At 38.1% G+C, this 26,093-nt stretch overlaps 1 protein-coding gene across 1 annotated transcript in view; it reads left to right on the forward strand.

Annotated features, from left to right (window-relative positions):
• Positions 1 to 26,093, forward strand: part of MORC1 (MORC family CW-type zinc finger 1) — a 314,151-nt gene that overhangs the window by 211,124 nt on the left and 76,934 nt on the right. Inside the window, exons 18-20 of the mRNA XM_055085704.1 lie at positions 3,475 to 3,603; positions 7,109 to 7,214; positions 12,052 to 12,190. Coding sequence (XP_054941679.1) covers positions 3,475 to 3,603; positions 7,109 to 7,214; positions 12,052 to 12,190 — 374 coding nt within the window. The remainder of the gene's footprint in view (positions 1 to 3,474; positions 3,604 to 7,108; positions 7,215 to 12,051; positions 12,191 to 26,093) is intronic.

The raw sequence follows: 26,093 nt of genomic DNA on the forward strand, positions 1-26,093 counted from the left end.
CCCCAGACCGGGGCACGAACCCGTGTCCCCTGCATTGGCAGGCGGATTCTCAACCACTGCGCCACCAGGGAAGCCCTATTTTCACATTTTTAAGTTACCAATTAGTTTCCTTTCATTTCAGCTTGAAGAACTCCCTTTAGCATTTCTTGTAAGGCAGGTCTAGTAATGAACTCCCTCAGCTTTTGTTTGTTTGGGAAATTCTTTATTTCTCCCTCATTTCTGAAGGATAGCTTCAGTACAGGTAATGTATTCATGGTTGGCGGGTTATTTTTTTCTTTCAGCACTTTGATTATATTATCCCACTCTCAGCTGATCTATAAGGTTTCTGCTGAAAAATCCACTGATAGACTTTTGGGGGTTCCCTTGTATGGGAGGAATTTTTTTCTCAGGATAGTTGTATAAATCTCTACAGACTGAGTAACACATGAAAGAAAACAGAAACTGGTGTGGTATGTTTCCTCCTACTGCCGTTTCTCTGGCCAACTTACTTATCCACTTGCTGAAGCATCTACCTAGTCTTCAGGGTCCACTCCATGGAAATTTGTTTTAATTTTTTTTTTTTTTTTTTTTGCGGTACGTGGGCCTCTCACTGTTGTGGCCTCTCCCGTTGCGGAGCATAGACTCCGGACGCGCAGGCTCAGCGGCTATGGCTCACGGGCCCAGCCTCTCCGCGGCATGTGGGATCCTCCCGGACCAGGGCACGAACCTGTGTCCCCTGCATCAGCAGGCAGACTCTCAACCACTGTGCCACCAGGGAAGCCCTGGAAATTTGTTTTAATAACATATTATAAATTATGCATATTGGAGTAGCTGCTATCTGAAGGGGAAAAAAAGTTCCATTGGCAGTTAGGAAAAGCAATTTCTGATCCCCAGATTGAATATCTCTGGTTATTTCCTTTGTCCTGATATCTACTTTGAATAGTATAATATCTTCTATCAATCCTGGTCATTAGATGTTGGGCTACTGAGTGTTCTCATTTATATCTTTGATAGCTGGTAATTCTTTAGTATTATCTAGTCTTATATGTAAACATTAAGCTCTGAGTGTCAGCTACTGAAAGCAAGATCCTAAACATAGCCATTGTCTTCAAGGATTTCACTTTCTAGAGGGAAAATAGACATAAAGTGAACTGAAATGTAATGTGTAAGCATTGTAAGAGTGGTGTGACCACAGAGCAGGTATCACCCCACCCTTGAGAGGCATGTGCCTGTGTTTCTAACATCCTAGTAGTTTTATCGCTCTTAAAATATTTATTTTGGAATTCACAGTTGATGTTCGTTTTATAAGTTTGCTGGGTTGTGTTAACTGTGATTAGTTAATGTTTTCAGGGAGAGATGCTATTTCACTTCCATTTTATCCCAAACAAAACATTAATGAGCTATTTTTTCAAGAATGGCAGCAAGATTTTTTGAGGGCTTATTAGGTGCAGGTTGCTGAGCTCGATGAGTCGAGGGCATGCATAGTGATAAATCACAGTTCTTGTTTGCAAAGGTGAGGTCTTCTTGGGGAAGTAACATTTAGAGAGAGAACAAATACAGAACAGCAGTAACTTAAATTTCTGCACAGCACTACTGTTTTTAATGCACCTTCATATTTATTCTTAGTGATAACCATGTAAGGCAAGTTATTGTAAACACTCACTTTATGGATAAGAAAATTTACTGGCTTTCCCACAATTACACAATAAATCTGTGGTAGACAGTACTCAAAGTCACCTGACTTTAATCTACAGCACTTCCTGCCTTGACATAATAAGAACTGACTAGTTCATGTGGAAATCATAGAACAAGGTTTCACGAGCCCTGTCCAGACACTAAAGAGTGTTTCAGGATCTGGTGTGCAGCAAAAAAGTGGAGTCTGGGCTGGGCCAATACCAAATGCTGAGCGAAGAGCAGAAAACCAAAAGTCTGAGTTGAGAAAAGCCCAAGAAGCAGAATCCAAAGGGAAATCTGAGGCAAGAGCTGGTAGGGATTTTGTGAAGAAACAAGGTAGGAGACCAGGGAATTTGTGAGGGTAGCTGTCAGCCCAGCTCAATTGCAAAGCCCCTTTTAAAGATTGAGTTCCTTCCCTGCTGGTCTTAAAGGCACATAGCATTCTGAACCTAAATTTTAAAAGGTATAGGAAGGTGTAAAGACGTTTATTGGTATTTTGCCTGGATTGCACAGTCAATTGTTAAGGTTGATGTAAGGCTGGTCCTATTTCATATATTTTATTTCCAAGGTATATATTTTAGAATATTACTTTTTGAACTTTGTACATTGATGAAATGTTCTGTATCTGCCACATTTCAATGCTCAGTAGCCACATGTGGCCAGTTGGTTACCATATTGGACAGAACGGTAAATGTGGATGTTTTTTTCAAAAAAGTATTTTTAAAGTAATACATGCACATGTAAAAATACTAAAAGTGTTCAGAAAGTTAAAAAAGAGAAGTGAAAATACCTTCCCTTGCCTTCCTCTCTACCTCTGTCCTTTCTCCAATGGTATCCACTATTAAAACTTTCTTTTGTGTCCTTTTAGGAAAAGAAAAGCGTGTCCTTCAAAATTTTATATGTCTATGCTCTCTTTTTACATTACAAAAGTTGATTATACTAGGTTTGCTGTTTTACATCTTTTTTAAAAATTATTATTAAAACTCTGTCTTGGAGATCTTGATGCAATAATATATTTAGCTCTAACTCCGTGTTTTAAAGTTTATCTAATGTTCCCTTGTTTGAAAATGGGATTTATCAGTTCCCTAGTCTGGACTTTTACCTTGTTTCCAGGGTTTTTTTTTTTTGTTTTTTTGTTTTCTATTCAAACAGTGCTATAGTATATATGGCCATTGTGTTTTATGTTTGTAGGGAAGATTCCTAGCAGTGCAATTGCTGGATCAACAGATAAGAACACAGCCTCTTAAGGAGGACTCCTGAATGGGCCTCCATGACAAGTACTGTTCTAAGCAAGGAGGAAGTTTAGAACTAGGGCAAGGGTAGGGCATAAACAATAGAGACTGGAAGAGAAAGGAACCAGAGATAAAATAGAAACTCTGACTGTGAGACAAGATGATAAATATTTGTATCAATAGTCTTAAGGGTGGCTTTTAAGTTTAATCAGTGCAGTCCCTCCTAGGAGTATTTAAGAAAAAAGTTTTAAGTGTCAGCGTATTTTATTGCAACAATAAAAGTGTGTATTATTTTTATAACTGCAATTGTGTTCAGTTTTATTATAAAGATGTTGCATATTTATTACATATAGTTTGGAAAAATGCAAGAAAGTGTAAAGCAGAAAACGAATTTCACCCATACTCAGAGGAAACCAGTGTCAAATATTTTAATCACTTATTTCTGTATATGTATTAGTTTTTACATGTTCGAGATCGTATTGTATATACATGTGTTTATATCCAAATTTCCCTTTGCTTATCATCTTTATCTTACTGATTTTATTTTCTTTCATTATTCTTTGCCTGCTTTTTTCTTTCTTTTTTTTAGGTAATAGAAATCTAACATTGTTTTGTAATGAACTTGGATACCTGAATAATAAGGAAATGGAGAAATCTTCAGATTCTATTCAATATCAAAGAAGACAGGCCATAGCCATCCCATTCATTATTCAGTGTGGTGAGTGTTAAATTTCATTCCAATTAGCAAACTTTTAGTGAGAGCCTAATATACAAGTTGTTGTGTTAAAAAATAGGGCATGAGGAAGACAAAGGTGGGTAAGACAGGGTTTTCACTTCCAAGGAGATTAGGGTCTATCGGAGAAAGGTTAAGATGAGTATGAAGATAATTGTAATAGAGGTGAAAATAGTGTAAATGATGTAAAAGAGGCCCAAAGTTGTTTGAGGGTTCAAAGAAAGGGGAGAAGAGGAGATTAAAGCAAGTCTTCATGACAGAGGTAGCTTTGCCATGGTCTTTAAAGTAGACTTTTGAAGGGCAGAGATGTAGCTGAAATCTGTGTTAATATCAGGTGTATACTTCAGCTAATATTTTTCTGGTGGATAATAGAAACAGTCATTTTTCTATTTTTAATACTTAACACTATGTTAAATAAGAGTAGGTACTTAGTAATTGACTACTGACTGAATGAATGATGAATAAATAATAAAAGACAAAACTGTTAGGTTGAGTAAACATGTTAAATGGCCTTGAATGCCAGGATAAGGAGTTTTTACTTTAATAAGCAATGGAGCGGCACCGGAAGTTTTTCAGAAGGAAAGTGATATCATTGAAGCATTGAACACTTATTATGTGTCTCTACTGTCTGCAGGGAATCGGCCATTCAGTGGGGAAGGCAGTCAAGCAAACAAAAAAATCACCCTGTAGCTATTCACACAGGGCCAAGGAAACACCTCCCCAACCTTGAGCCTGGGGTGGTCCAAAGAGGACGTGACTGTTTAGATGTCACTTGTAGTAAGGTTGCTCTGGCAGCTTAGTGCAGGATGATTTGGAGGAGGGCTAGAGCAGAGGTTGGGTCAGACCTCTGACAAGACTACTGGCATAATCCAGGATCCAGGTGAGAAATTGTAAATGTCTGAATAAAGGCATGGCAGTGAGATTTAAGAGGAACACAAATGACAGACAGATGCTTAGAAGGTATAAATGAGGAAATTGATGACTATATGCAACAGCCTATTGGATGGTAATATTACTGGCTAAAAATGACAGTGTTTTTGATATGTGCAAGGTACTGCCAGAATCCAATCTCCAGTACCTGAAAGCTGTGTGAATTAGGCAAATTCCTTAACTTCTCTAAGCCTCAGTTTTCTTATTTATAAAATGAGGTTAGTATTTGTAGTTACATCATGAAGTTTTGTGAAAATACAATTAATTCACACATGTAACGTTTACTAAGTGCTTGGGATAGTGTATTAGGGTTCGCCAGAGAAAGAGAACCAATAGGATAGATTTATGAATGGATGGATGGATAGTTAGATAGATATTAATTATAGGAAATTGGCTCACATGATTAAGTAGGCTGACAACTCCCAAGATCTGTAGTCAGCAAGCTGAAGACCTAGAAGAGCCATTGGTTTAATTCCAGTTTGAGTCTTAAGGCCTGAGAACCAGGAGACCCGATGATGTAGTTCCAGGTTAAATGTTGACAGGCTCAATACCCAGGAAGAGCCGATGTTTTAGTTCTAGTCTGAAGGCAGGAAAAAACTGATATCTCAGTTCAAGACAGTCAGAGGTTTCTTCTTACTTGCAAGAGTGTCAGCTTTTTTTTTTTTTTCCTTTATCCAGGCCTTCAACTGATTTGTTGAGGCCCACCCATATTAGGGAAGACAGTGTGCTTTACTCATTCTACCAGCTCAAATGTTAATCTCATCCAAAACACCCTCACAGATACACTCAGAATTATATTTGACCAAATATCCAGACACCCCTTGGCCCCATCAAATTGACACATAAAAGTAACCATCACAGATAATACCTAGCAGTGTTGGCTTTTATCATTGTTATTATATCATATAATCCTCAGGAACCCTTTTGGGTAAGTAGTAATATTAATCTCTTTTTAACAGATGATGATACTGAAACATAGTGCAGTAATTTTTCTGAGATACAGAGGTAGTCATTGTGGAGCTATTCAGATTCTTTCTTTCTTTTTTGCAATCAAATTTTTAATAATAAAGATACTATATTTTAATATGGTCATATACATTTGGCTAAGTACAGATTTTAAAAAACAAAAGTGTCTAGCCCAACAGTACAACCATACAGCTTTGTACAGAACATTCCATAGATCAACAGAAAATACATTTGAGCACAAAAATAAAAAATATTTAAAGAGAATCTCTAAGCAGCATTTTATTTCTTCAAAACAGACATGTAGTACTGATTAAATATCTACAAGTGCTTTTCCTTTACAAAAATACATATATTCTTAATAGACTAAGTCATTAACAATGACCTGGTAATCTTTCACTTCAATTTGAATGATTTATAAGCTAAATCTTACAACTACAAAAAGGTTTTTATTTGTATGTTAAGATGTTACCACTTTTGACCAAAAAAAAAAAAAAGCTTACAATTTCAAAGGAAAATTAGCAACATAACTGTAAAATACATATATTCTTAATAGACTAAGTCATTAACAATGACCTGGTAATCTTTCACTTCAATTTGAATGATTTATAAGCTAAATCTTACAACTACAAAAAGGTTTTTATTTGTATGTTAAGATGTTACACTTTTGACCAAAAAAAAAAAAAAAGCTTACAATTTCAAAGGAAAATTAGCAACATAACTGTACAATATAGTCTATGATGGTTTTATTTAATGTGAGGGCTACTCTGTTAAAAACTGGTGCTTGCTGTTGTGTTGCCAGATGCAGTCTGAGATGTAGATGTTGGTTGTGGGAATTACAAAAATGAGTTAGTTTGCCATAACTTTAATTTTCTGGGCTATTCAGATTCTTAAACACTGTGCAGACTGCGTCCATCTTATATGAGCAGAGGGAAGTATTCACCCAAGAGCCATTAACAGTGGGTCTGGAGGGAACTCAGGATTAAAGTGAGGAATAGCCTGGGGAGAGTAGAGTGCCTTAGTCCTAAAAACCAGGAGGGACTGAAAGGGAGAAAGGGATAAAGAAGTCAAGACTGTAGACTGGAGAGTAGGATAAGAGCTGTAAAAAAAAAAAAAAAAATGCAGAGCAAGGAACTATGTGTAAATGGTAGAGAGAGCTTGATTTTCCTTGTTATGTTAGTCATGTGGTTGGAGATGAACAGTGGTATTGTTGGCAGATAGATAATAGGTCAGAAAAAATGGGAGAGTCAGGTCACTGGAAGTCTTCACATGGTTTGAGAAGAGGTGAAGAGGGATCTATTAAGATTCTTCTGGCTGAAACTAGTAGAAACCAACTGGAAAGAACTTAAGCAATAATGGCAATAATAATAATAACAGCAGCACCAGTAATAATTTATTGATGGTGTCCTAGGGTAGCTCATAGAATCCTGAACTATTTGTGCCATCAAATATAATGGTATATGATCAAGGATTCACTTGTCTTTGGATTGAAATACCTCATGCTTTCGGTATATGCAACCTGACATCTTACTATGTTAGATTCACTTCTGATTGTGGTCTTTCTTGTATGTATGTGGTTTTGTTTTGATTATTTTAGATCTTTGCCTTAAATGGAGAGTCTTGCCTCCCTCTACTAATTATCAGGAGAAAGAAATTTTTGACATCTGGATTTGTGCTAATAACGCTAACCTCTTGGAAAACAGGTAGTTTTTGATAGTTTTCTAAAATTCTTTATTCATTTTTAATTCCTAAAATATATATGTGTGAAACTGGATACATAGATAATTTTTAGCTTAGTAGCTGTCATCTCTTCCAACTCTTTCTAGCCCCTTGCCACCTCTGGAAGGATATTTCGTTAGTGCTCTTTTCCATCAAGTTAAGAGAGTCCTGGGTGTAACTTTTTGTCAGCATTTGATGTGCAGCTCTGTGCTTCCACTGGTGGGAGACCTACCCTGGTGTTTAAGAGTTGTGCCTTCCAGTTCATTTACAATGTACAATCTTATCCTGCAGGAGTCTTATCTAGAGGGTGTCTCTAGAGGCACTAAACTGTTAGACTATGTGCTTTTCCTGTTTAAGTCATATATTGATTTCATTACTTTGTGCTTTTGGAGGAAGAAGTTCAGACTAAAACAGGAAAAAAAACCAATTAAATATTGATGAATGTCAATGTTATTACAAGCCCTTTCTGACTTACTTCTTTTCCTTGTGGGCAAAAGAGTTAATACTCCCCTTTAACAAAGGCACCCTTAAGTGAAGCATCGCTTTTCCATGGAGTTTTTTCTAAGTACTTTGACCTGAATAAGTGGATCAATATTGCTAATACAGACATTAGGGTAATAACTCTTGTTTATTTTTATCCAGCCCTGAATAATAAAGAGCAACTGAATAAAAATTAGAAAGAAGAAAAAAATTAGAAACTGCTACTAAAACCCCTTCCACCTGGAGTCTCCAGGTTAATCATATTTAGAGATTAACGAAAAATGTCAGAGGTGACAGGGGCTCTTAGATTTCACATGGCCCAAGGGGTTTTTCAGTCTCCCTTTCTTGGTTTGCAGCAGAACCTTTTTCTTTTCTCCCCCAAATAAAATTTGTCTCTGACCTCAAGTGTATAAAACAGATAAAAACAGAACTGTCCTGATTGAATTGGAGATTGAGAATCTGGAGGCCAGAGGTATCCACTTCTCATTTCTGTCCCTACTCTCTCTAAAAAGCTTAGAGCTCCAGGGAGCCTGATTATAAAACAGTGATATAGTCTCACTTCTTCATTTTAGGTAAATGGAAATTGAAGCCCAAAATGGGGGGTGAGAAGCCTGTTCATGAAGCCACTGGCCCAGGTCTTCTAACTCCCGACCTGATTCTAGTCCTAACTTGTAACTTAAATATCTCCCAAATAGGAACACAGTGGTGGCTCAGTTTCAATATTAAGAATAGGTAATGTTTTCATTGTCATTGTCATAATTTTCACCCAAGTGTTGTTTAAGAGAAGTTTTTTTGTTGTTGTTTTGGTTTTGATTTTTAAATTTCTGCATGGAAAGCCTTGTGCTAGGAAATGTAAGTAAAATTGGTCCAAGCCCACAACTGTCAAAAAAAAAAAGTTAATAATATTGATCACTTTCTGTGAGCTCAGAACTTTCATACAGTGTAGGATAGTGTTTAGAGTTCAGACTCTGGGTCCAGACTGCCTGGGTTTGACTCCTGGCTTCATTAGCCTCTGAAGCCTTGGACAAATGATACAACCTCTCTTTAACTCATCTTCCCATCACCTAGGATGGAGTGTAATAATAGTACCTTCTGCATGTTTTCTAGGTCCAACTGAGCCCCTTGTAAGGGCAATCTAAGTCCCTGGTCACTGGGGGCCCCTTGGTAACAAGCCATGAGAATTTAGATTCCTCCCCACATTCTAACCATATACCCATTACTTCTCACCCCAGTCTTAGGCCTTCTCGGACCCACAGACCTGGGAATCTGTCCTCTGTAGCTTCCCTTTTCTCAAACTTACTATTGTCCTTGAATTGGCATGGTTGCCCCCTCTTCTCCTTGAAAAGTGATGATGCCATCACAGAACGTTATAAAATTAGTTTCAGAACTGTATTAATTCTCTTTTACGCATCAAAACACTGCCACTTGTGATGACAGGCAAGATAAATTTGCCATGTTGGCAGAAAACTGATGGACCTTAAAAGCCTGAAATGCAAAAAATCTTCTTATATTTATAATTTCTTAAGTCCTTGATTCTTTAAATATACTGACATAATTTTGACCATCTGTATTTCATTTCCACTGAAAAGATTAGGACAAAAAATATGCTTAAAGTGATAGCAAGAGATTTAGAAATGGGAGCTATAGAGAAAAACTCCTGATTATAAGGGCAGTTTCTTGAGAGCTGACACTTCCTTTGTGGGAGATTGTTAGCAGCGATGCAGATGAAGATTCCCAAGGGAGGAGGAGTTGATCTGATGACCTCACTCAGTCCTCTGATTCAGTATGTTTGGATGGGCCGTGCATAATTGGAGACTAAGCCATGAAATAGCAAAACCCTGATACATATGTGCTATTGGATTTGGATAGAATCATATAAAATAAGTGTGTTAAAGTGATGAGACGTGAAATATAGTTATTTATTAGGCAACATTTGATGAGCGGAAGGACAGAGTAATGGGGCGAAAAGTGGCATCGTCTGTATTTACAGAAAATACGGTTTATTGTCAGCAGTTAATTGCCAATTGTCCTCAGGGTTAATGCCACTGAATAGCATTTGAGTGAACAATGTCCGTGTAACCAGCACTGGGGCAGGAAACATAATAATAGCTCTCTCTTACATAGCAATTGCACATGATGTCATTTCATCTTTACAGTAATCACGTGAGCTTTCTCCATTTCTCAGAGGAGAAAACAGTGAGGCTAAGGGAGGTCCAGTGACCTGTCCAGGATTCTTCCCTAAACCTGAAACTTGAAGCCAAGCACTTTGATGCAAAACCTGTGTTCCTTCTGCCTTACTACATCACGGACTCTCCGAAGGGATCCTTATCTCAGGAAGCCTAATTCCAGACAAATACTTTATGGTGACAAAACATACCATTTTACAAATGGTAGTATTTAGAGTTGGTGACCCAGGCAGGGTAAAAAGGAGCCATTCTTTTTCAGACCACCGAAGCCTCTTTTTGTTTTCCACCTTAAGCACAGAGGGAGGCTACACATTTTTGTCACAGTGCCCAAGAAATAAATATCAGTGTGCTTCCATTACATTCGTTCTATGCATTTCTCTGTATTGAAAATAGGGTTCACCAGCAGGGTAAAAATGATGCCTATCATTTGACTAAACCCCAAAGTCTGAATTTTGAAAAGGATGTTAAAAAATATCTGTGGCTTGTATTTCATATTAAAATTTAATTTGTTTCTAAAAATCTTTGAGGACAGTTGGAGGGACTGCATTTTAATAAAATATCTGAGGTTTCTCTTTTCTAAATAAAAACTTAATGTCGCCACAAGGTTCTTTTCTCAGATGAAATAGAAACCTGTGTAGGCACCACCCCACAGATGTCTTCAAATGAACACTGCAGGTGGTTATATATATATAGGTAGGTGTCCCCTGATTTGTTTACCTACCACCTTTCTTTGAAAATAACAGTAAAAACAAATACCATATGTGGGTGGAATTAAGTGTTTTTTCACAGTAGTATTTGAATTTGATTGTAGTCCTCACTCTTCCCTGCTGGTGGGAGCAAGACAAGTATATGCTGCAGCCTTGAGAAATATAGTGGGTATGATATGCTTTGCTTTTCCTACACTGTTTCAGGTGGGAGAAGTTCTTTTCTCTATTTTCAACCTCCTTCTCCCTTTCCTAGCTTAATACCCATTTATTTTAGAACATGAACTCCCCCCTTTTTGGTACCTACCAATGATGAGAAATCATTGGTACATGATTTTTATCATTACATTATTGTAATGAAATTATTGTAATGCATGTAAGAATCATTACATTCTTATGTAAAGCAGGCTCTAAGAATCGACCTCGGCATTTTGTTCAGTACCCCCACCCCCCCACCATGTCCCCAGCCATGCCCTGAATTGAGGCTATGTCCAATGGGAATGGAACTTCTTGTCTCTGCCAAGCCTCCAGACCAAAGTGAATAAGGTGATATCTCAATTTTTCAACAAGTTGGCTAGCTCAGCTCCCCAAAACATAGCCATGAAACCAGAAGTAGGAAAAAAAAAAAAAGGCCTCAAACCTCTCCAACCATAAGTCTCAAAAAGCATTAGTATTTTTTGTAACCATAAAGATGGATGCCCTCATGCACAGCCTTTTTATTGCAATTTAAACACAACTCTACTTGACTATGTACAATAATACATGTATTAACCTACTAGTGGTTGGAGACAGCACATCAGTAAGGCTGGGAAACAGAGTGTCCACCAGCAGCAGGTGCACTGACAGCAGCAGGGAGAGGAGGATGCTAGGGTGCTGCATCAGGTCACCAGGCTGCTTGATGAAGGGCTCCACTATGTGGCTCCGTAACCCCCAAGGTGGTCCCTGAGTACCGCCTCCCATCACAGTAGTTGCTGATCTTCACAGTGCTTCTGAGTCATCAAACGAAGGATCTCTATGTTTCAGAAGCAGAATTATTTGGTGTAGTTTACAGAGACATATAGATTTCAATCCCAAATTTTTTTGGAAGAAAAAAAACGCTTGGTAGTAATAAGGTAAGCTTCAATTATCTAAAAAACATTTTTGCAAAAAGCCTCATTTCATGATAACGCAGGATAAATGAAGCATTAGTAAATAATGAATATTCTCCCATTCTCATAAATATATACTACCCTCCACATTTTCCAGTAAGTTCTTTTCCAAGCAAATTGGAGATTTAAGGTCATGTATTGCCTAAGTTCTCAATATAATGCTCTATTTGAGCAATGCTGCATTTGAGTTTTGGATATAAGCCAGAGAGTTACTCCTGGTAGAAGTAAATAATCTTTTACGGACAGTAAATAGTTTTGTATTTCCTCCTGATGTTATCTCTTCTACTTGTTGATTGTGAAAAGTTGTCAAAAGACACAACGTCTACCTTCCATTCCCCTGGGCACTACGAGCACAGTATCACCATCAAAAAATGAGAAAGACAAGCAACTTCGACAGTCAGTCCAGAGGTATCAAAATCGACTGGCAGAACCTCATCGACAGGTGAGCTGTTAGTTATTCTTTCCAAAACCTACCCAGAGTCTTGAGCTGTTGATTTTGTGTGTGCAAACTGACTGATGTGGTTTACCTGAGTAAAATATGTAGCCTCTTTTTTTCATCTTTTTTTGTCACCTCCTTTTAATTTTGGATCTAAGGACTGTTCTAGAGGTGATCACAAGTACTCCAGAGGTCCAGAAAGGAAGAGAACTTCTTCAAATAATATTACATTTTGTACGTGATATCAAAGTCCATCTCCACAACAGTGCATGTGAGGAACAGGGGAATATATTTCCACTCTAGGATGTAGAAGTCAACCAGCATGTTGAAGGTCACAGGGTCAAGTTTGGGACACTGGTCTGTATGACTCAAAGATTAGGCTCTTTTTATTTCTTTGGGCTTCTTCCCTGGGTTTTTGATATAAAGAGTTGTTCTTTTAAAATATCAGCCTATTAATACAGCAACTTAAAGTCGTATTTAATTATTAAGAAAATTCAATAAATAAAATATTACTATCAGTAAATGTAGGTAACCATGACAATTGCAAGTGAAAGAAAAAGTGGCATGCAGAATTATTGTTTTAATCTCTTAACTAATAAATTCCATCTCTGTTTATAGACTTAGCACCCAACTTCAGCATTTTTTATTTGTCTAGCCTGTCAAGCTCCTCAGACAGGAATTGAGGAGGTCCGCAGCATATGTCCAAATATGTTGACTCCTGTGTAGATGTCAGGAAATAAAATGCTTATTTGAGTGGAAAACTGCCTTCCTGGGTGGGACTTAAGACATCCAGGCTTACCACCTGATTATTACATGTATTCCTGGGTTCTTAGAAGATGAACTTTCTTTTCTACCCCAGCTTCATCTTCTTACCACTCCCACCTTGCTGGGGATCTGCCATGCAGGTCAGCCAGCACCTGTGATCACAGACAACAAAACCTGACCCTCCCTTTTTAGTCTGGAGTCTCAGGGTTTCTTTTGGGAAGATAACTGAGGGTTATTTAGAAACATATTCTCCTAAGCATTCTTCAATCCCTAAAAGTGGCTCAACTTTTTACAGTTCTTAGAGCATCTGGTTGTGGTTTTGATAACAGGTCAGATGTAAAAATATCACCACCTGTGGTTATTTTTATAAACAATTAGGTGAAGTCAAATCTTTTCAGTGTGAAATATCTTAATTTGTTTTGTTTCTTATTTTGCTTACCACTTCTTGTAGCTTTGTGAAGGCATTCAAAACATTCTGAATTGATTTGATCTTTATTGCAGTCTGGATATTTCTTTTCTTACAGAGGTCAGAGCTTGACCCTCGGATAGTGATAGTGCCAATCACTAAGTCTTAACTACTTTTTCTGTGTTTGGGATTTGATGTTTTATTCATCATTGAGGTAGAGATTTTGATAGAGGCTGATGGAGTAACAGATTTGGGCCATCTGTTCTACTTACTCTTTCTTTCTTGGTAGTTGATTTTTTCATAAAAAATTTGAGCCAGGTTTATAGATTCAGTCTGCTTTAGATATAAACAAAGAAGTTGCAGCAGGACTTAAATAGAAACATACTCCTACCAGTTGAAAGGACGTTAAGACTCTTCACCATCCTCCCCTACCACTTTTTGTGAAAATAATCCTCACATCTTTTTTCTTCTTTCCTTTTTAATTTTTTTGACCGCATCGTTCGGCATGTGGAATCTTAGTTTCCCAGCCAGGGATCAAACTTGTGCCCCCTGCAGTGGAATTGTGGATTCTTAACCACTGGACTACCAGGGAAGTCCCAATCCTTGCATCTTTAACACACTTCCAGCATGCAGGGCCCTTCACTGACCCTGTTTTTGTGGTAGTCAAGGAAAAGTTTGGCTAGGGGTCACCTAACCACGGGCAACCAGTTGATTTTGATGTGGTCATTGAACACATACTTGCCCTTGGGTCTGTCCCATGCTAAGCATGGTGGGGAATAGAGTGACTCTAACACCAGAATGTAAGCCCTGTGACTGCAAGGCTGGTTTTGGTTTTGTTCACTGTCTGTATTACCAAAAACACTGCCTGGCATGTAGTAGGTACTCAAAGGATAGTTGTTGAATCACGAAATAAAATATGCCCTCAGATAATATACAGTCCCTTTGAGGACCAAGTCTGACAGCTATTTAAAAGATAGCCACTACTGTAAGGCAGTACTAGTTTACTACTTGTCTGATCATAGTGGAAACTAAATTAGAAGTTTATTACAAGGAGATAGTGAGGGCAGCTTCATTCAGAAAAGTTTCATAGAGGAAGTGGCACTTAACTTGTATCTTGAAGTCTGTTTAGGGTAAATAAAGGGAAAGTACAGGGCATTATAAGTGAGAAGAACATTATAAATGTAGACTTGGAGATGAGCATGGGCTTGTTCCTTCATAGTACCAATCTTTTAAATTACATGCTAAACTTATATATTTTTAAAAATAAAGTCAGCATTTGTGTGACATATCTGTCTTTTAGAAACTGTGTAACTCATTATAAAATATGGTAATTACTGAATAGAGGACCTCTGAAAGGTGACCTCAGTTCCCCTTTCACAAAAATAAATCATGAAAGTATTCAAAAACTAATTAGGTGATAGCTGCCTGATGCCAGAAAAAAGACTCAAAACCATCCAATGTTCAGTCAGAATTTACTTTCTTCCTGACTGCTTTTTAGAAGTGCTGTTAGACTATGACATAGGAAGGGTGGGAAAGCTATAAAAACAGGGTGTTGGTGCCATTCAGGTTCAGGGCAGATGTGATTCAGGTGTAGGGTAGGCACCACTGGAAAATCAAGTAACGGCTAGTGTATTGCCATGGTTCCACTGTCTATTAATGGTGCCCAGTCTCTCAGTATCAGGAAATAATGAGCTGCATGCCATGAAATTATGGTTTGCCCACCTCCTGTTCTCTCTTCCTGCCTCCTACTGCCAAGGCTTACTTATCCATTGATTAAATCTGGGGAGCAAATATAAAAATGACCTATGTCTGCACACCCTGTTTCTTACTGTCTTGCATTTCAGCTTTAGTGGCAGAAGGCATCCTGATCTGGAAAATGAAATGCTGACTTGGTAAATCAAAGACCTTTCTGGATCTTAGATTCTTTGGTTCTGGGTTTTGTGTCACTGACAACCAAAAGGGATAGAATAATGGTAGGAAGGGTAGTATTATGGTACTAGTATCAGAAATCAGCAGCTACAGCCTCTTTTCCACCCCTCATACACCCTACTGGTATGTAGAGTGACGAAAGTCTAAATTTTAGGTGTCCTACCCACAGGATGCCCTAGTTACAGAATATTCACAGTGATCCAGAAGACTTTTCTGGTAGAAGAGGTACCTCAATGATTAGATCTTGTCCTCTAGGAGAAAATGAAATAGCTAGGCCCAAAGCTGTCATTTCCACAGATGGTATCATATTTAATCCCCACAACATTAGAACTAATTATATCAATTATAGCATCAGAAGGGGAGTGAGTTTCAGAGAAGTTCGATAACTTGAATCAGTCAAACATCTTTAAATGGTGAAGTTGGACTTTGTTTCCTTTTTGCCTAATTCCAGCACTGATCTGCTCACAGTATCATATGATAAATACAGACAAAAAGGATATGAGAACATTGACAAAGGTAACAAACTGATATAATGCAAATCATATTTGTTAAGGGAAATGTGTAAGTTCAGTAAACCTAATAGGAGGGCTCAAATCCAAGATGTAATTGATAAGCTGTGTCAGCAAGCCAAGGGCTCCTTATAAATTGTCCTTCTGGAACAGCGCATTCTTTTTCTCCTTTCTGAATATAGATGAATTCCTAACTCGACGTTTCCCCTCATCCTTCTATATCGAGTGACAAGTGCCACCTGCTGGCCAAGCAATGAAGCATTTTCATTTTCATCGTCTCGTGATTGTTTAGCTGCTAATTGGGCTATCATCTAGATAATTGTTATTCTGTTTTTCAGTAAACCTAGACAATAATTTTAAAACCATAATGTAGAGTTACAGAGTCAAGTCCTCTGCATTTGAGGACTTTCCAGTCCTCAATTTTGCCCCTTTCTTAGTTTTAACTCACAATTTACAGTCTCTTCTACCTTCTATTGTACGACAGGACAACTATGTCATAATCAAACACACAGAATATAGTTTTAGGTCCATTTCATATTTTTGGCATCACTTCAAATCCACTTAATGTCTTCAAATCATTATAAGGCAGATGATAACTTGATTGCCTGAATGAAGCCTGCTCTATATTTACCCGTTTGTACATAAGTAAAGTTAACGGGTAGTATATTTATATAATCAATATGTTTGTGCAAATGTGCTGTATTGCTTATATATTCTCTAGGTCTTTCTGGGTTAATCTTTTCTGATTAATGTTTATTTCTCATCTGGAGCCATAGTTCAGGCTCTCTCTAATCTGACACTACTCCTTTTTTGGCCTGAGTTTTTTCCCTTCTGCAGCATTCTCCCACTGAGCTGCCCCATGTTCCTTATCTGCTTTCTCCACTTCCATGCTGCTGAGTGCCTTCGTTCCTGCCATTTTTTCTGAAGTGACCTCTGCCCCTTCCCTAGTCCTTCAAGATCCAAAACTAGTGTCATTGCTGTATGAAGTTTTCTCTCATTTCCCTACCTGTAAAAATATCTCCTTCCTTCCAGTCCCCTTTGCCCTTGATGTTTGTCTTTGTCAGACAAACATCACTTTCACTTTCTACCTGGTATTATAGTTAGTTGTGTATCTGATCTGTCTCCTATATTCAACTATAAGATTTTTGAAAGAAGGGACCATTCTTATTCATTGCGTTTCCAACAACACCTAGGCCTGGCCATTTTACAGAGTAGGTGTTCACCAAACAACGAGCGAAGGATTGAAGGAAAAATTTGATTTGTTTCTTCACAAATAGGTACAAAGAATTCTTCACAAATAGGTAGAAAGATAATAAATATTTTTCATTGGATTGGTTGAAGTTATGTAGGTTAGACTTAAAATCTTCTGCATCTATTCTTGGAGACCATAATGTTCTTACACTTGGTCAAAATAAAGTGTTGCATTTGAGTGGGAGTATAGAGACTATATTTCGATTTCATTTGTCACCTTCATAGTTTTTGCGTCAAATGAATAGCCTTTGTAAAATTCCATGCCTGTTGGAAAGGAACTCCAGCAATAGCATTCTGTTCTTTTGCGGTGCTCATGTAGACACACAAACTGAAAGTGTATAGTCTGGCAATTCCCACATTGGTTGTTTTAGCAGTAAATGTGGAGCAAAGAAGGCTTGCTGAACTTGTAGCTGTGTTTTTCAGATTGAAATGGCATATCTGAGCACAACTTTATAATGAAGAATGTGGATGCATTTTCCCATTTAGAATTTAATCTTTTTAATGTGTCATTATTGTGTAGGATGCTGAGATTTCAAATCTGTATAACTATGGAGACAGATGCCTTAGAAAATATATTTATTCATTGAGTAATTTTCAGCCTCCTTACATAAACTGCAGTGATCTAAAATTTATGACACCTAAAGACCCTTGTCTAACAAGAGGCTAATATACTCCCTGTAATTGAAATGTTTTACTTTATTACTCTTGCTACAAAGATCCCATTTTTCTATGGTGATGCATTGCCTTTCCAAAAAGGATAATGCATGATATACTCACCCTGGTGGACCCTGTGTTCACAGCATAGCAGATGAGATGTTATCTCTCATGAGGAACTAATGTAGAAGTTCCTTGAGGGCAGGTATCATGTGTTCATCTTCTCATGTACCTCTCACCATCACATCTGGCTCATTGTTGGGCACAACAGACGTTGAACTGCTGCTGTTCAACTCCTTAGCTTGATTTACTTGTCCAAATTCTTTTCTTTTTTTTAATTGAATTATAATTGACATACAGTGTTATAGTAGTTTCAGGTGGATAACATAGTGATTCAATATTTTTTATGTGACAAAATGATCACCACAATGTTTAGCTACCATCTGCTACCACAAAAGGTTATTACAATATTATTGACTGTATCCCTTATGCTGTACACTACATCCTCTTGACTTATTGATTTTATAACTGGAATTTTGTATCTTTTAATCACTTTCACCTATTTTGCCCATTTCCTCATCGCCTTCCCCTCTGGCAGCCACCAGTTTGTGTCTATGAATCTGTTTCTGTTTTGCTTTGTCCATTTTTTTTTTTTACGCTCCACATATAAGTGAGATCATGTGGTATTTGTCTTTTTCTGTCTGACTTATTTCACTTAGCATAATACCCTCTAGATATATCCATGTTGTCACAGATGGCAAGAGTTCATTCTATTTTTATGGTGGACTAGTATTCCATTGTATATATATATATATGCTACATCTTCTTTATCCATTCATCTGTCCATGGGCATTTAAGTTGTTTCCATATCTTGGCTCTTGTAAATAGTGCTGCAGTGAACATAGGGATACATAAACTTTTTGAATTAGTGTTTTTGTTTTCTTCGGATAAATATCCAGAAATGGAATTGCTGGATCGTATGATAGTTCTGTTTTTAGTTTTTTGGGGAACATCCATACTGTTTTCCATAGTGACTGCACTAAGACATTTCTGCCAGTGGTGCACAGGGGTTCCCTTTTCTCCACATCCTCACCAACACTTGTTATTTTTTGTCTTTTTGAGAATAGCCATTCTGACAGGTGTGAGGTGTCATCTAATCTCATTGTGGTTTTGGTTTGCATTTCCCTGATGATTAGTGATGTTGAGCATCTTTTCATGTGTTGATCAGCCATCTCTATGTCTTCTTTGGGAAAATGTCTATTTAGGTTCCCGGCCCATTTTTAATTGGGTTGTTTGGGGTTTTTTTGATACTGAGGTTATGTAAGTTCTTTATATATTTTGGATATCAACCCCTTGTCAGATTTGCAAATATCTTCTCCCATTCAGTAGGTTGCCTTTTCCTTTTGTTGATGGTTTCGTGTGCTGTGCAAAAGCTTTTTAGTTTGATATAGTCCCAGTTGTTTATTTTTCCTTTTGTTGCCCTATCTGAGGAGACAGATCCAAGAAAATATTGCTAAGCCTGATGTCAAAAAGTTTACTGCATATGTTTTCTTTTAGGAGTTTTATGGTTTCAGGTCTTACATTTGAGTCTTTAACCCATTTTGAGTTTATTTTTGCATATGGTATGAGAAAATGGTCCTCCAAATTATTTTCTTATTCATCGTTTCTTGAGGAGCTGATGTCACACTACCTGACAGAACAGCACTGTAGTTTACTAAACAAACCAGGATAGTACCTGTGATAGGGGCATCAGAACAGCCTGGCTTCAGGGAACAGTGTGGTGTGGGGAGTCTACGACAGTCCCAGCTCCTGGCTTCGTAAGTCACCCTGTTTTGTCCTGGAGGTTGGGACCAAGGAATGCCATCCATTGTTGTCTGCTCCTGGGTTTCACATAAGTGACCAAACGTTGTTGCTGAGGGACAGTAGGAACTCCAGAGGGAGCTCATCCTTCCTCTGAGAAGGACAGAAGTAGCTTTGACAGTGGCTGGCAGTCTTGCCGCATTTTGTCCCTCTCTGCATGTCAATCAGCCATTCTTAGTCACATCTGCAGAGACGCAGAGAGGAGAGGTTTAGGTGTGTTGCCTGAATGATTTTCACTGCAGAGAATACTAATTTGGGTTTCACTGCAAATACACCTATTTGATCAGTGCCCATAAGCACCTGAACTCTATCCACAACCAGTTTTTGATGAGTGCACGTACTAATCAGGAGCAGTCAGAGGCTGCCTCGTATCCCAGATGCACCTCAGGGCCTGTTTCCTGACGCTTCTCAGTGTGAGGTTCAGGTATTTGGCTTCCTTCCAGAGCAGGCTACTCTCTGGTTCCCTCTGAAGGAAGCCTGTGTGTCTGAGCTTGTACCTCTGAGCACCAGCCCTCCTGAGCCCTCCCCTCTGAGTTTGAATACTGTTTCTCATCGTTAGACCTAATCTCGCTTCTTACTCAGGACCCAACTTTACATTTTGAATTCAGTTTAAGGAAATGTACCTCATGATTTTTCTGATTTTGAACTCAAACCCCATAGCTTGTGCCCCTCAATTTAACCTTGTTAAGTCTTTGTCTCCTGATCATATTCTTGATCTGAATCTGTATCCTTCTGTCCTAACTCCTGTAGGCTTAAGCAGAATTTAAACTTAATCTCACTTGAGTTACGTTTTCCACCTTGTCCTTTACCAGTATATGCTTTAACCTCCCACTCCTCCATTCAGTCTTGCCTGGCTGGGCCCAGCCTTCTAACAAAGGGCATGGGGTCTCTTGATACACTGGGGGTTTCTAATCCAATCCAAGAGAAATAACTGTTTGTCCATGACTTTTGCTTTGCAGTGGTCTGGAATCATCCTTCCTCTACTCTGAGAATCCTCAAGAAGGTCTTCTAGCCAAGCCCACTAGTAGTAATACCTGGCATTTGAAAATAACTAAGTATTATTTAAAATACTTCTGAACAAGGGCAGATCTAGTTTTTTGGAGTCTGAGGTTTATACATTTGGGGGGATCCCCTTCAAAAAAGAAGATGCAAAATTATAAACACGAAGTGAGACACAGGGCCATGGAAGGCCCTGTGTAAGGGAGGGGTCCTGGAGCTCACACTTCATTTGCTTCATGATTTATCTGCCACGTGGTTCTGCATATACTATACCATTTGATCACCACAGGGTTTTTGTAGTAAAAGATAATTGCATAGTTTTTGTATGTCCAATTCCCTTCTCCTCTCCAGTTTCTTCCACAAGATTTCCATAATTATGTATATTTTGGTGAATTCTAAAACTACCCTGAATGATTACTCTAACCGTACATATTACATACATGTGGAAACTTAAATGAGAAGGATGAATGGAAGGATTAAATGGTAAGAGCACTTACAATGTGCCACCCTTAGAGGTGCTTTATTTATCTATTTAAAGTTATTTATTTATTTATTTATTTTTGGCTGCGTTGGATCTTTGTTGATGTGTGCGGGCTTTCTTTGGTTGCGGCGAGCGGGGGCTACTCTTCGTTGCAGTGCGCGGGCTTCTCATTGCGGTGGCTTCTCTTGTTGTGGAGCATGGGCTCTAGGTGTGCGGGCTTCAGTAGTTGTGGCACACGAGCTCAGTAGCTGTGGCTTGCAGGCTCTGGAGCACAGGCTCAGTAGTTGGGGTGCACGGGCTTAGTTGCTCCGCGGCATGTGGGATCTTCCTGGACCAGGACTCGAACCTGTGTTCCCTGCATTGGCAGGTGGATTCTTAACCACTGTGCCATCAGGGAAGTACGACGTGCTTTAAATATACTGACTCATTTAATCCTTATGACCATCCTGTGATTGTTATGAGTCCTGTTTTATCCACAAGGAAACCGAGGCACAGAGAAGTAACTTGCCAAGTGTGGGGTTAGGAATCTGCAGAACTGTGATTTCAGCTGACACAGTCCAGCTCCAGACCCCTTATTCTATTACTAAACTATGTTGCCTCTCTGGCTGAGGTCACAGAAACAAGGTAGGAATAGAGCTAGATCAAAAATATGAGATTGAAGGCCTTCCCTGGAGGTCCGGTGGTTGAGACTCCGTGCTTCCACTGCATGGGGCACAGGTTCGATTCCTGGTCGGGGAACTAAGATCCCACATGCCACACAGCATGGCCAAAAAAAAATAAAAAATGAGATTAATTCTTAGTTCAAAGCTGTTTGAACTACTCTGCTCTCCTGCTTTCAGTTTGGATTGATAGCTCTTCAATGTGGGAGAAATTGGGTAATTAATAGCTAATGGTAATCAGATTTTTTATTTTTTGAGGAGCTCTGACTATATTAGGCAGAGTTGGAGGGCAGTGATCATTTTGGATAGCTGTGCAGAGGGAGGGATGCTTAGGGGTTCCTTGAAGAAGGAGGCTGTGGAAGCAGAATATGGCGGACAGTACACTGGCCTGCTGTCAGGATACCTAACTTCAGGTCCTGGCTCTGCTGTTTATAAGCTGAGTGACCTCAGGTCTGTCTGATGTCACTAGTCCTTGATCCTAGTATACCCCTCCCCCTCCAGCTCAGTAAAAAGGGATTAGACTAGATATTTATGAAGACACATCCAATTTTAGAGCCTTTGCGTATTAGTTGCCCATCTTCATTTACAGGCTAAGTTTAAAATATCTATATATATTAATTTTATTCTGAATGCAAACATGAGGTTTCTGGAGCAGAGCAGATCATTATTTAATTATAGCAAATAATTAGTAGTAGATTAGTAGTTCAGGTCAAAACTCATTACAGTAAAATTTTATAGCCAAAAGTAATTATCTTTAAGCTAGCACCCAAATTATACAAACCCAAATGATTTAAGTGTATCATACATTGTTACTAGGTTAGGCTCAATCCAGTTTGCTATATTAGGAACAAGACACTGGCATTTAATATAAAGCATCTCAAAGATGTGATAACATCTGACAGGTAGTAGAGAAGTTTAGTCACATTATGAGTGCAGGATAGACTTGTGGCAGTGTTTCAGCAGTGCAAGAGATGAGCAGTAGGCCCTGGGAGCATCTGTTAATGCTGTTAATCACCAACATTTTATTGAGTACCTATAAAGTGCTAAACATTGTGATAGGTACTACAGATAAAAAATGACTTTGAGAGTTTGCATTCTGTTGAGAGAGATACCGGTGTTACCATAACTATAAGACAATGTGATACATACCATGATAAATATAGGTAGAAAGGGATATAGGAGGCTTCTGCTATAAATATGGCTATATAGATGTAGCATCTTCCTGTTTTTTCCTGGGATTCTTCTAAGAACAACAAGAAAACAGAAAACAAAAATGCAACTCCAATTTCAGTCAAGCTAGGAAACATATACCAAAATACTGCAGTGCTGCCCAAAGCAGTCAAGATAATGCAGGAGCTCCACAGGAGGAGAGGAAGAGAAATGGAAAGACGAGCCCAGCAATAGCACCTCTAAAGAATCAACACAAATACACTTACTGAAGAAGGGTTCATCTGGAGATGGAAAAGCTATAGCCTTTATCTACAATAGCTGGGAGGCAACAGGAACCTTACTGGACCTGCTTTGGTTCACAGAAGTAGAAGATGTGGAATGCACATCTCCAAAAAGTACTCCAAAAAGCCATATTTGCAGAAGCAGTGTTTTTTGGATAAAGATTAGAAGAAAAGAGGTTTTGCTTGAGGAAAAAAGAGAAAAAAAAAAAAACAACTTGCCTAGACTCTTATCCTCTACCTACCCTTCCTATGGAAAATTCTGGCAAAGAGCTAGTCCTGGAAAACCTAACTCTTATAATGATGTATTACGAAACAAACTAGTACTACAGCTAAATATCTACAAAAAAAGAAAAAAATCCAGTAAAATATGAATATGGCACCATATAAGTATATAACATATAAATAGAAACAAAAAGGAAACAAAATCCAGTAAGATATAAATGACAAAAAAGGAGCAACTACATCCATTGCTGATAAAAAAAAAAAAAAAAAAAAAAAAACTCTTAGCAAATCAGGAACAGACGAAAACTCCCTCAATGTGATAAAGGACATCTACAAAAACCTTACAGCTAAAATTGTACTTACTAGTGAAAGACTAAAATCTCTTCCCTAAGATCAGGGATTAGACAAGTAGGTTTGCTCTCCTCACTCCAATTCAGCATTTACAGGAGGTTCTAGAAGTACAAGAAAGACAGAAAAGAAATAAAAGGCATTCTGACTGCAAAGGAAGAGGTAAAACTGGTTCTTTTCAGATGTGATAGTCTATGTAGAAAATTGAATGGAATCTGTTAAAAAGTTACTGGAGTTGGTAAAATGAGCTTAGCAAAGTTGCAGGGTTCAAAATCAGTATATAAAAGTCAACTATTTTGACTTACTAGCAGCAGACAATTGTAATTGAAATTTTAAAATATAATACCATTTCCAGTAGCATTAAAATACGTGAAGTACTTCAGGGAAAGTTTGACAAAAGATGAGTAAGACCTGCACTGAAAAGTACAAAACACTGATGAAAAAATTAAACACAGCAAATAAGTAGAGAGATAACCTATGTTCATGAGTTTGAAGACTCAATATTGTTAAGATGTCAATTCTCTCTAATAGATCTATAGATTTAACCCAATGTTAATCAAAATCCAAGCTAGTTGTTTGTGTGGGTTTTTTTGTACAAATTGTAAAATGTATAAAATTCATATGGAGTGCAGAGGATTTAAAATAACTTTGAAAAAGAACAAAGTTGGTGGGGTTGACACCATCTAATTTCAAGGCATTATAAACCTATGGTAATCAAGACAATTTGGTATTGGTGTTAAAAGAGACAAATAGAGCCATGGGACATAATAAAGAGTACAGAAATAGACTCATACATTTGTGGTCAATTGTTTTTCAACACAGGGACCAATACATTTCATTGGGAGAAAGAAATAATCTTTTCAACAAATGATACCAAATCACTTGGATAGTCATATATACCTCAAAATAATGAACCTTGACTCTTACCTCAAACCAAATAAAAATTATGTGAAATGCAGCATAGGCCAAATGTAAAAGCTAAAACTATAAACCTTCTAGAAGAATGCGTAGGAAAAAATTTTAGTGGCCTAGGGTTTGGCAAAGATTTCTTAAATACGATACAAAAAGCATGAGCTATAAAAGAAAATTTAACAAATTTGACTCCATCAAAATTTTAAAACTTTGCTCTTCAAAGGACACAAGAAATCAAAAAATCAAGCCACAGACTGGGAGAAAACATTTACAAAACTCTATTTGACCTGGACTGATATCTAGACTGTATAAAGAACTTTAAAAACTCAATAATAAGACACACAACACATTTAAAAAATAGGCAGTTTTGAGACTCTAAACAGAGGACCCAGCTGAGCCACACTGTACTTGGGCTTCTGACCTATAGAACTGGTACTATTAGTTCTTCCTATTGTCCCTCCAACCTGAGGGCTCTAAGAGCTTCCTGCTTTTGCTAACATCTAGGGTACCTTCCATTCCCTGGTAGTCTTCTTAGCCTCTTCCATCTCTTCTGTTACCAATCACTGTAGTAAATTCCTTCTGCTTTAAAAAAGTGGGAAGAACATTTGAACAGACATTTCACTAAGGGAGATATACAGACAGCAAATAAACACATGAATGTAAGCATACGTCTACACAAAAACTTATACTTGTATGCTCATAGTAGTTTTTTTTTTAGTTTTTAAAAAATTTTTTAAATTTTATAACATCTTATTAGAGTATAATTGCTTTACAATGGTGTGTCAGTTTCTGCTTTATAACAAAGTGAATCAGTTATACATATACATATGTCCCCATATCTCTTCCCTCTTGCATCTCCCTCCCTCCCACCCTCCCTATCCCACCCCTCTAGGTGGTCAAAAAGCACCGAGCTGACCTCCCTGTGCTATGCGGCTGCTTATCCCACCCCTCTAGGTGGTCACAAAGCACCGAGCTGATCTCCCTGTGCTATGCGGCTGCTTCCCACTAGCTATCGATTTTACGTTTGGTAGTGTATGTATGTCCATGCCACTCTCTCACTTTGTCCCAGCTTACCCTTCCCCCTCCCCATATCCTGAAGTCCATTCCCTAGTAGGTCTGCATCTTTATTCCTGTCTTGCTCCTAGGTTCTTCTGACCAGCTGCAATGAACATTTTGGTACATGACTCTTTTTGAATTATGGTTTTCGCAGGATATATGCCCAGTAGTGGGATTGCTGGGTCGCATGGCAGTTCTATTTTTAGCTTTTAAGGAACCTCCATACTGTTCTCCATAGTGGCTGTATTGATTTACATTCCCACCAACAGTGCAAGAGTGTTCCCTTTTCTCCACACCCTCTCCAGCATTTATTGTTTCTAGATTTTTTGGTGATGGCCATTCTGACTGGTGTGAGGTGATACCTCATTGTAGTTTTGATTTGCAGTTCTCTAATGATTAATGATGTT

Source organism: Physeter macrocephalus, chromosome 1, assembly GCF_002837175.3.
Source record: "Physeter macrocephalus isolate SW-GA chromosome 1, ASM283717v5, whole genome shotgun sequence".
Lineage (NCBI taxonomy): Eukaryota > Metazoa > Chordata > Mammalia > Artiodactyla > Physeteridae > Physeter > Physeter macrocephalus.